The sequence below is a fragment of the Aulostomus chinensis genome, chromosome 18 (genome assembly GCF_037954235.1).
Source record: "Aulostomus chinensis isolate RoL2024-O1b breed Wild chromosome 18, RoL_Achi_v1.0, whole genome shotgun sequence".
Taxonomy (NCBI): domain Eukaryota; kingdom Metazoa; phylum Chordata; class Actinopteri; order Syngnathiformes; family Aulostomidae; genus Aulostomus; species Aulostomus chinensis.
This window is the reverse complement of record NC_141337.1, coordinates 19,495,001-19,507,262: the sequence shown is the minus strand read 5'-3', so window position 1 is coordinate 19,507,262 and position 12,262 is coordinate 19,495,001. Positions and strand designations below refer to the sequence as shown.

The 12,262-nt window shown below is 46.0% G+C and overlaps 1 protein-coding gene across 1 annotated transcript in view; it reads left to right on the top strand.

Annotated features, from left to right (window-relative positions):
• Positions 1–4,083: 4,083 nt before the first annotated feature.
• Positions 4,084–12,262, top strand: part of septin12 (septin 12) — an 80,125-nt gene continuing 71,946 nt past the window's right edge. Inside the window, exon 1 of the mRNA XM_086183918.1 lies at positions 4,084–4,250. Coding sequence (XP_086040044.1) covers positions 4,196–4,250 — 55 coding nt within the window. The 5' untranslated portion in view covers positions 4,084–4,195. The remainder of the gene's footprint in view (positions 4,251–12,262) is intronic.

Sequence of the window (12,262 nt, the reverse complement as noted above, 5' to 3'; positions counted from 1 at the left end):
CCTACATTGCTGGATTCGGGATACATTTTCTTACTTAATCCTGGAGGGAGGCGAAGGCCTGTAACAACACTGGTTGTAGCCTTAATTAGGGCCTGAGCCTGAAGGAACTTTGGGGCGAAGACCCTAATGTTATTAAAACTTAGATTGTGTTCGAGTGACGAGATGGAGAATTTCTGTGGAAGGAAGAGAGGTTCTTCTTGCCAAACCTGACCGTGTGATTATTGGGTTTTATTGAATGAAAACTCTGGTGAGTAAATACTATGAACAGTTAGCATAGCATGCTAGTGATGCCAGCCATGGCTAATTAGGGCCTGAGCCCGGAGGCACTGTGGGCTCAGGCCCTATAGTGTTTGCTCATTATTGCTTATTTTATTAGGGCCTAAGCCCTGAAGGGGGCACAGACCTTATTGTATCTGTTCTCTTTCTTTCTTTCTTTCTTTCTTTCTTACTTTCTTATTATTCTGCCACTTTAGACCTCAATATGACCCCCTAAACACACTCAAAAACTTACCAAATTTGGTACACACATCAGGTCTGGTGAAAAGTTTGATCAAATGTAAAAATGAACCCCAAAAGTGCCAAAATGTGCTCCACAGCACCACCTAGGTAGATAAAAAAGGGCCGCCACGGCCCATAGGAATGTCACAGAGACAACGAACCAAATCTCGATTAATCATCTCATCAAGGCCTACAAATCATTCACTGACACACCTGACCTAAATCCAACAGGAAGTCAAGTCCACAATATGCACATTTAAGTACGACTTTGCGTATCTCCTCCTTGGGCATAAATGGTATCGCCTTCAAACTTTAATACATGACTTATGACACTGTGCTGAACAAAAGTTATTAAAGGCTTTGTTATAACTCAAATGGTTGGATTCTGGAAGCCCCTAAAGTTACTGCGTCCAATTGCACCTTATAATGTAAACCAATGGGGAGGCCTTCTCTGGACTTCTACTTTGTGTCAAACTGAGGCTTCTGATGTCTAAACTAGACGTCTGACCACTTTGTAACCTGTATTACTGGATTCAGGACAAATTTTCCGACTTAAACACAAATTCTAATGTAGGATTTGGCCAAAGTCACGGGATTTAATAAGATTTGTACTCTATCAAATCCTCCTCTCCACCCTAGAGGGATGGACAGAGTAGGAGGGAAGAAAATGGGGGAGGGGGGTTGTGGGTTGAATGGAGGACATTTTTGAAGGATACAGCAGAAAGGTCTCTATACACACAGGTTGGCTCAAATTTTATGCTACACGACCCAACCCCTAGACGGGTGCGCAAAATGTGCGCTCCTGGACTGTGTAGGCCCCTTCAAGTGTTGGGCCATTGTCCTGTCTCCAATTTACCCGCCAAAACAGGAATTATGTTTACTTTATCGCTTCTGATGTCGATTTTTGTTTTCAAATCCATAAACATGGTGAAGACAATTTTGTTGAATTGTTTCTGTATTGGGGGACATGCTATAATACCGAATAGATCGCAAGAACTGTGTCACAATATCCAGGTGGTGATTAAAATATTAAATAAGAATTCTGCTCTCTTTACCAAATTTCTCTGACATGTGGTGCCCGGACTCTTTGGTCCTGAGAGATGAAAGGAGACATCAGACACTAAATAGATGCCTTCAGATGAGCCAAAGCATGAGCAAACAGACACACACACATACACACACAGAGACACACACACACACACACACACACAAATGCACAAAGTCTTTTCAAGTATTTAGCTAATTAACCCTTCAAAAACCAAAGGTCACGCCAGCTTGATCAAATCACATGATGACAAAAATGCCAGGTCACCTGGGGTGTTGCTGTCAACTTCATTCAAAAGAGCAGATTTAAAACTGTCTCCCAGTTTGTGGCGATGGCCCTTGTAAAACCAGAGGTATGATAGTTTGAACTGATACTACAAAAATATTTCTCTGGGGTAAAAAAATGGGATCGGTGGGCAGACTTTGCAGTTCTTTAGACATATTCATCATTTTGCAGAGTGTCATAATGAACGTCTTGTGTAATATTTCACTCTTTAGAACCCTGGCAAAAGATATCTGGTGGAGCTCCATATCATTTTGAAAACAGTTTCTTTTTAAGAACTGCAGCTAACGAGATAAAACAACACCTATAAATGCATTTTGACTTTTATGCAAAATATTTCAATGTATTCGTGAATATACTGTATATGTATATATTTGGGGCGGCCTGGTGGAGCAGTGGTCCTCCCTGTGGCCCCCAGCAAGAAGGTTGTGGGTGGAGCCCCGGCTGCAGCACGGGGTCTTTCTGGGTGAGTCTGCATGTTCTCCCTGTTCCTGCTGGGTTCTCTCTGGTTCTCCAGCTTCCTCCACAGTCCAAAGACATCAAGAGGGACCAGGTTAATCCAGACTCTAAATTGACCGTAGGCGTGGCTGGGAGAGCCAATGGTTGTCTGTCTCTATGTGTTGGCCCTGATGGACTGGTGACCTGTCCAGGGGTAAGGCTGCTGGGATAGGCTCCACCCCCACCACCCTCAACAGGAGAAGAGGGGGAAGATGGAGGGATGGATGGATGGATGGGTGGAGGGATGATGGATGGATATATTTGTATATATATATATGTATATATTTGCTTTTTATCTTTGATCATTGCAACCAATTTTTACTTTTACAAGTTATAAAAGACTTCATTGAGCATCTTTTTTTTATTGTATTAAGTTGTACATTTTCTCAATTCAGGTTTGATGGTTTTTGTGTATTTTTGGGCCCAAACTGTTAATGAAGAAAGCTAAATTGAGAAAATACCTTACGGATCATATTAATAAAGTTGTGCTGCGAATAAAACAAATTTGGTTCTTATTCACATTTTTTTGTTGGATTAATAAAAGCGAAATCCAAATGAGGCTCAGCCCCCTTGAGGACTGAGAACTGTCCCCCTTGTTCTTCTGCATCTGAGTATTGAACTGAATCCTGACTCACACTCACTCTTCTCTGTTTCACACTTACTCTTCTTTCCCAAAATCACTCCTACCTGTCTCACACTCACTCCTCTCAGTCTCACACTCACTGTCTCACACATTCTTACGCTTGTTGACCTTGAGGCTTTGAGCTGAAGAGGATTACTGCCAAAGTGCGTTTTCATGAACTGTGCAGAATCTGGCATGTGTGTTTGTGTGTGATGGTGTGTGTGTGTGTGTGTGTGTGTGAGTGTGTGTGTGTCTGTCTGTGTGTCTGAGACTGTGTAAGTGTGTTTGTGTCTGAGAGTGTGTGTGCGTGTGTGAGTGTTCATGTATGTGTGAGTGTCTGTGTGTGTATGTTTGTGGGTGTATTAATGTGTGTCTGAGTGTTCATGTATGTGTGAGTGTCTGTTTGTGTGTGTGTGTGTGTGAGTGTGTGTGTCTGAGAGTGTTTGTGTGAATTTTTCTCTGTCTGTATCACATGATATGAACGTAGAAGGACGGAAAACTGGTGCCCCCACAACGACTGAGCTGTGTTCAATCATCTTTAAAGGCCTGACAACAAATCAAAGGAAGTTTTATTTTATTTTTATTTTTATTTTTATTTATGATTATGATTATTATTATTATTGTTATTATTATTATAGGTGTGTTTTGGTATTAATTAACCAAGCAGATGCAATATAAACAGCACAACAAAACAGGCCTGAACATCCCAGTTTGACAGTCAGAGTCAGCAATCTGGATGTCAGTTTTAGCCCCTGGAGATGTGTGTCCGGACTGGTTCTGACAGATGTGTGTCCGGACTGGTTCTGACAGATGTGTGTCCGGACTGGTTCTGACAGATGGGTGTCCGGACTGGTTCTGACAGTCGTCCTGGTCCATCTCGCTATTCAGGGGTCAGGTGCAGCTGGAGGGAGGCGGGGGTGTCAAGAAAAGAGAAATCGGGATGAGGATTGTTTTCCAGGTGTTTGCGCTCCGCCCACCCCCCCAGATCCAGGCTGCGGACAGGAGGAGGGCCGGGCTTCCAGGCCAACACGCCGACTCAACAGCGCTGCATACCGCTAATTCGTCAGTGCGGAGAGTCGCCACAGAACCGACCGGACGGCCCGACCACCCACCGAAAACCGCCTGGACCCCCCCCACCCCCACCCCTCCGGGTGCTAACCAGCGGACCAGTTCGGCACAGAGTCCCCCTTCTCGGGGTCCGTTTTGGTTGCTAGACCTCTTCTTTGACTTGGAGCTGCCTCTCGGACAGGATGTCGGCTCTGTCCGTCAACGAGCACCTCGAGGGGATTTTATCTGATTTTGAAGGTATGTGGATGACTTTACTGCTCGGCCTTTTGTTGGCATCGTAAAAGCGGCGGCAGCTCCAGGCTTTCTGTCCCGAGCTGGAACAGCCTGAGGGGAGCTCCCCGACAAGTGGGGCCTGTGTTCCAGGCAAGAGGAGGCGATGACAGGCTTGCTCCTGTTCATCAACACTTAGCCGATTCTTTCAGTGGACGAGAAATGGTCTCAATTGGTGGTTTCGCGTCCCTCCTCCAGCAGCCTGGAACACAGAACATCCCGTTTCTCATTTCCAACTATCAGGACTGCAGACGAGTTCCATCAGACGTCATTCTCTGATGTGGTGGGACAATACCAGACTCACCTGCTTCCGAAACATCATCACGTTGTTGAGCAACAAGTGAACCGGTTTGTTCAGAGTAGCTGACACACAGGAGGCACTGCAGATCCGGGACCGGCCCGGACCGAGTTAGGGCGAGCCGCGAGTGCGTAGATCTCATCACTCCCAGCAACAGATATTTTCCGAAATGTTGCATTATCACAACAAGTGTGAGTCCATGGACGTGTTGAACGATTTACCTTTGCCTTTGTCTCTGTCACACAAACATTTTAGACATCAGAACAGAAGTCATTCAAGTACTATGAATCACGGATGTTGTGAGTCTGAGCTGTATAATTACTCAGATGGCAGCCAAGAGATCAGCACTAATAACACATCTGAAGTAAAAAGACTTGAAAAGCTTGGCGTGTGTGTGTGTGTGTGTGTGTGTGTGTGTGTGTCAGAGGTACTCCATCAGTACACCAGTGTGTTTTCTAGGCAGTAAATCCAGCTGCTGAATGAGCTGTTTGTGCTTCAAAGACTGTCAGAGCCTTGGAGAGCTCCTGACTTGACTTGCTGCCACGACTTGTGATGACGTCCACTGTCTCTTCCTCTTATCATCACGATTGTTCTCCAAAAGTAGATTTCTCTAAGAGGAGATTTTGATTCAATGCCACTGAGAATAACACCTTGACCAGTCCAACATGAAAGAGCGAGTTGAGCTGGGAGTCGTCCCGTTGTGCTAAATATACACACACATATATAATATATGTGTGTGTGTGTGTGTGTGTGGAGATGTCAGCAGGAACACAGTCTGTTCCTTGTCAGGGTGATCCATCAAGTCCTGGGACCCTGCAGGGACAGAACAACAAAAGCTGCCCTCTCCCCTTTCATTCTTCCTCTCTTTTTACATTCCTCAGTTCAGACAGGTGTTGATCTGTGCTTTTAAACAAATTAGTGTAGCCTTTGGCCATAGACCACCTCAAACATGGCATGAGACAGTCAGTCTTTTAAATATGGCCAAAGAATTAAAAATGATTTTCTACGGCCAAAGCTGTGGAACCTGGTGCTTTATTTCGTATCACGACCTTCCAGGTTCTATTGAAGGTGTTAAGCGAACACTGGTGACCAGTGGCTGGTCCCAGAGAGTGGCTGACACCAGTTGAAGCTTTGATATCAGCCATTGTTCCAGGTGCATGTCACTGAAGACGACCTGACGGCACCATCAGCAGGTTCCATGTTCTCACAGGAGCTGCTACCATGCAGAGGAATAGCCTCTGTTAGAGCAACATAAAGAATGCCTTGTTCCACCATGTTGTTTGGTGTGACCCTTAATGTCATAGGTTCTTGTCTGCACTACACTTCTCCACCAAGGGTGGTGATGCACAGAGAGACACACCAACCAAACAATAACCTCCTTGGAACTGATTACTTACATTCTCAACAATCACTGGTTCTCCTCACTGTCAGAAATGTTCTGACACTGGTCAGAGTGGCTCTTCCAGCTGCTTCGCTGGACTGGGAGTCTAACAGAGGGAGAAGATGATCAGATGTGAGCTGTTGTTGATGCCTCCTGTCCTCCTCACGTGGATGAGAGCCCCACATCAGTTCATGGCCCCAAAATAGCGATGGAAATGAGAGTCGCCTGAGGAGGATCTACGTCATGTCACACACGTCTCTGGACCACCAACCCGAGTCCTGAGACCCACAGAAGAACATTAGAACTGGATTTACAGAATCAGACTCTCTTCACATTTGGCCTCTCGCATGTGTGAGTAGTAGAAATGAAAAGAACACACGAGTATTGAAGTAATTATTACTATAAGCAATAGGATGTCAAGATTGATGGTTGGAGTAGTTATGGGTTGGTGGAGGGATGGATGTTGGATAAAGGTGAGATGATGGATATTTGGATGGATGGATGTTTGGATGGTCAGATGAGTTGAGGGATGGATGGATAGTTGGATGGATAGATAATCAGTTGGATGGTTTGAGTGATGGTGGATGGATGATGTTTGATAATGGTTGGATGATGGATGTAAGGTTGGCTGGGTCAGGGGACTGGATGGGTGGAAGGATGGTTGGATAAATGGATGAAGATCGGATGGATAGATGGGTGATGAAAGTGGTTGGAAGATGGACGGTTAAGCGGCTCAATCTAACAAGAGTAACCCATTACCATAGAAGGGTCCAGGTTGAGCCTCCCAGGTGCTGGTGGACCAGTTCTGGTGTCAGATGCAGATGAGATTAGGAGAGGTCGCCCCCCCCCCCCCCCGCCCTCTTTCCTCAAGCCCCGTCACGTCCTGGTACTGGACTGGGACAGAGATCAGACAGGGTCCCATGACTTAGTGACCCAGTGAATGCACACACGCAATCACACACACACACACACACACACACACACCTCATTGTCCTCACTCATGACAAGTGGTTCTCTATCACATACAAAAACATTCCAGACTGCATTAAGGCAGTGGAGCAGCAGCTAAGACCAGCCGCCCCCCTGCTCACAGCTGGAGGTTCTCACATGCAGGCTACATGAAACCTGTGTCCTTCTGCAGGTACCACAGTAGTGTACATGGACACGCTTTCCTGCAACCTCACTCCACAGTGGGTCCATAAGCACTAATAGTCATCCGAGGGAGCCCTGGAGGCTGCTGGTCTAGAAGAAATTACACTTTGGCAAGAGATTATTGCTGTGACAAGTCTGAAATCATCAGGATCAGATGAACTAACGGGAGGAAAGTCAGAAGTATGAAGGCTCTGGTTCAGATTCTCTAGCCTCCTGTCCTGGAACACACCTTGGTCATCTGAATCTGAGTTCATTCGAGTAGACGGAAATGTGACTGGCTCCACCCACCAAAAAACATCCTTCGTTACAAGTTGCTCTTGTGTGAAAGGCAGCAATGCAGCTTTCGACCCACAGTTCCGATCAGTGGAAGTGCTCCTGTTGGATATTTATATTCATTTCTTTTTGAAAAAGATATTCTGAGATGGGAGCTGATTATACCTGTGTTTGTGATTTTCTCATCTTCTCACCCGACTGCACCTGGAGGCAGAGTTGGAAGGACACATGTAAGCAACATCCTCCTGTGCTATGGCTGTGTGGGGCTGGAAAATAATGTTGCAGTCCATCCATTGTCTTCAGCTTATTCCTGTTAAGGGTCACGGCTGGAGCCTATCCCAGCAGCGACGGGCGAGAGGCGGGGTTCACCCTGGACAGGTCACCAGTCCATCGCAGGGCCAACACACAGAGACAGACAACCATTCACACTCACAGTCACACCTACAGTCAATTTAGAGCATCAATCAGCCTCGTCCCCTCTTGATGTCTTTGGACTGTGGGAGGAAGCTGGAGTACCAGAGAGAACCCCCGCAGGAACAGGGAGAACATGGAGACCCACCCAGAAAGATCCCGTGCTCCAGCTGGGGCTTGAACCCGGTCCCTTCTTGCTGTGAGGCCACAGTGAGGACCGCTGCTCCAACGGGCAGCCAATGTTGCAGTCGTTTGTTGATATTGTGATTCGCAGTATTCATTCCGTAAATCCTGGATTTCCCCTTCTGCTGCCTTCAGTCATTGTCAGCAGGGTTCCTGCCGTCAGTGCAACCCAAAAAGCGCCACGTTATTTAGGTGGGCGCCTTTCCACAGCAGGTCAAGTTCTTGTTAACAGACTTAAACATTTGATATCTCATATTATCATACTCATAATATCTATATTATCAATAGGAATCAGCTGTTAATGAGGTGAATAGTAGCTAGAAGCTGTCTGAAATACACATAAGCACTGGTTTGGTGTGTTGTGTGTGTGTGTGTGTGTTTTATGAGTGTGCATATATGTGTGTGTGTTTATGAGTTCACTGACACCATGTTATTTTCAATGTAAAAACAGTGAAAATGGCTGGAATGCGTTTTCCAGATGTGCTTTAAGTAAGTTGTTGTCCTGTGTGTGTGTGTGTGTGTGTGTGTGTGTGTGTGTGTGTGTGTGTGTGTGTGTGTGTGTGTGTGAGTGAGGGAGAGGGAGGCTGTTATCACTGATTTGTGTGCAGCAGTGTATTGATTTGCGATGGTGTCTGCACGTGTGTGTTTATGTGTCCACGCTTTCTCATCTGTGTACTACCTGTGTGGAATGTAGTGGTGGTGGTGGGGTAGGGTTGGGGGGCTGGGCATGCCCAGACTGGGCCTCCTCTTGTGTGTCCACAGGACAAACTGGTCCCCCATAGCTGCTGCGTCCCTCTGGATGTGTCATTAGATCTTGTCAGTACAGGCAGTCTTCAACATTCCCTGATTCCTCGTTAGCTCAACATCCCCCCTACCACCATGATCATGCTGTTCAGCAATGGGGGAGGGGTTTATTTGGGTGGTGCTTGTGTGGGGAAGGGTGAATATCAAACTGAAAATGGATTTATAAAAAGGACACTTTAATGCAAAACACAGATACCTTAACTGAATAATTTTATTTCAAATGGCTACGATGACGTTTCAGAAGTGACTGCCTGACTGACTGATGGAAGCAGGATGTCATCTTGTGTGTCTGTGATGGTGTGAGGTGAAGACTAGTGCTATAACATTACAAGTCACAGGTAAACCTCGGTCATCAAACACAGCCTGCTGCGGGTCAGAACAAATGAGTTTCAGACGCTTGACAAATGCCTGTACACTGGAGAATGTGAAATTCCCATCCCTAGGAGTGAAGGCATCAGAGTGCATTGCGGCCACTGATAGCATCATGAGTTTCACATCACCTGCACCTGCTATCTGTACTCATCACCCTTGTGTGTAAACACAGCCCAGACATTTCACAGCTGAATTCAGTTCACGCATGTTGTGTGTTGGGTTGCTGTTCTGCGTGTGGCAAAGCAGAGAAGGTGGATCTGAGAAGAGACCAAGAGCTGCTGGATACACAAATGTGTAGGAGACACGTAGCCTGTGAGTGCTGGTGGTGTTTCCAGTGCACCTTGTCAGACTGGAGGAGGACTCAGACATTTGAAGCAGTAGAAAACCGAAAACACTATCACTGAGTGAAGCTGACACGTGTGCACACGTCCCTAAGTGATTGTGTAGTATCAAAGCACATAGCCTGTCATTCATCGCCGTGAGACATACTGTGGTCGACAAACAGATCAGTCAGGACAGAACAGTTCATTTTAGTGTACCAGACCACTGGAATCGGTTCATTAAAATGATTCGTTCAAAGGATTTGTTCACAAAATCATTCAGTTCCTAACTGGAGCTATGACTGTGTAGTCAGGCTGAACGATGATCACCAGCTTCTGGAGGTGCCTTTCACACACTCTATCTTCCTCCATGGGTGCCTGATTCTCTACATCTACATGACATTTTTGAATGCTGTTAGCAAACAAACATGCTGACATGCATGTGAAGAGGCAAGGAGGCATCAACAGCTCACATATGATCATCTTCTTCCTCTGCTGAGCCTCACGGTCAAGAGAAGCTTCTGGAGGAGCCACACCAACCCGTGTCAGAACATTTCTGACAGTGAGGAGAACCAGTGATTGTTGAGAACGTCACAGCTCAGTGTCTGGTTGGGCTTCACGATGCTGCTTCAACAATCACCGCTGTCTCCAGTCACAGACGTGACTGATTCATCAGGGGTGGGGATATGATTGACCTGGTGTAGACAGACGTGAATGTCCATCTTGTTTTACAAACATGTTCCATAAAAATGCCATCATCTTAAGATGTGTGTGTCCACAAAAAGGAACCATTGAAAATGCTGTAATGTATGTGCCAGGCCTGGAAGTACAAATAAAAACAACATAATCCACCATTATTGCTGTCATTGGTGGGTTAGCGCATGCAGGTTAAGGGAGAGGAGGGACTATGTTATCATGGTCTCTGAAAAAATGCAGATCGGTTGTAAACACGGAAATGCAAGGGTGGTATCAGATTTGTTCACTCTGGGACCCGATTTCAAAAGTTTTTGTATCCTGGTTCCCAAAATGTGGTTCCAAATGGAAGAAATGCCAAAATGATAAAAAACCGGACTTTGGTAGACACTCCTGAACTCATCTCTGTGTAGATGGTGCTAAACTCCTCAATTGACTAGCCTTGACTAGCCTTTTCCAGCCATCAGGGTTATTATTTTCATGCAGTAGAGGGTGCCATTGTGACCTACTACTGCACATCTAGGTCCAAAATCAAGTCAAGTAGAAGCTCCAGAAATCAAAAGCAGCGGGGGGGGTGTTGTGCTCCATGGGGCTTGTGGTGCTGCACCAGTGCTGAGAAAAAAATGACTGAATGAATTTATAAGGAAAGTTTTGATATTTCTTCTTATGGTTCGGTTGTCATAATTATAGCACAATATATTCTGGGGTCCAGAGTTAAAATTGGACGTCTGTTTATACCAAATCTAACCTGCCAACTATTTGTTTAACATCTAAACTATATGGATCTGTTATGTTCAAATAAGTGTAGAGCCTGAATGTCCTGCTCAAACTACCTCAGTGATTAGAGGACATGGACTTAAACCGGCAGGTCTTCCTCTTAAGTCTTAATGATTCATCCAACTGGCTCTTTGTTGCTAACATTGGTTTCCGCCTGCAGAGTCTGATCCTGACCAGCTGGACTAGGGGCCTGTTGGTCCACGTTTCCCTTCTTTGGCTTCTCTCCAAAAGCTTCAACAACTGGAGTGTATCACTTGCCAGTTTTTTTGCCTTCAACAGAGGAAGTTCTGTACACCAGCATCAGTGTGGCTTCAGTCTGGTGATGTCAGATGGGGAAAGTTTTTTGGTCTCATGGAACATTTACAACAGTACAGCCTGTCCATGAATAGGATCTCAATAAGACATCACCGTTAGAACCACATGTGACGCTTTTCACACGCTAATTCTCCCGTCTTTTGTGCGGCTCCGTCTGAGGTTTCAGACAGAGTGCGGCAAATTGGCATATTTTAGCCCGTCAATTTTTCCTCCTCCAAGGGTTCACTTACTCCCGCCTCCACTGCTGTGAATCCAAGCAGTGTGCTGGCTCGGTGTGAGGTGGGCGGAAATATCGATGATGATGCAAACTCACAAACATTACGTTCACTGGTTCTCCCCCATCAAACACCTCTGAGAATGTCAACACCGATGCTCCTGGCAGCCGGAGCGACGAACGGCTGTTTGAAACTCACAGATTGTCATGGGCTAAATATTCTTCCGATACATCGTCACTGCAGCAAGATGAAAACCTGTGGAGGCGCTGAGATCAGGGAGCTGCTGACCATTTCTGGAACGTGGATCACCACCTCACGGGACTGTGAAGGATGGCTTGTCGTATGGAAAGGTCGCAGAGGAGCTTGGTGGACATGGCTGTCGCCGGATGACGGAACGTCACCGGCAAGTTGAAAAACTTAGAAAAAAAGTACCAGCAGGTCTGTGACGACAAGAGCAGCGGTGGAGGGAGGATGGATTGGGACATGACGAGGTTTACTAGACTCTCACGGGGCTGAATATTCTCTCCACGTGTACTTTGTACGTCACTGTTCACGTGCAACGTCGTGCTGCACGTTATGTCACATGTTTATGCTCACACAAGTGGCGGCTTTTTTTGGAAAGAGGAATGTTACACCTCCATTTCACGCTGAAATGCCGGCAAAGTCCTGCCTCTACCGGGCCACAAATTTGGTGCATTCGGTGTCTAAAGGGCTATGGATTGTCGTTGCTGTTTGAGGTACATTCATTACATGAAATTATGCAATTAAATCAAAAGGGGAATCCT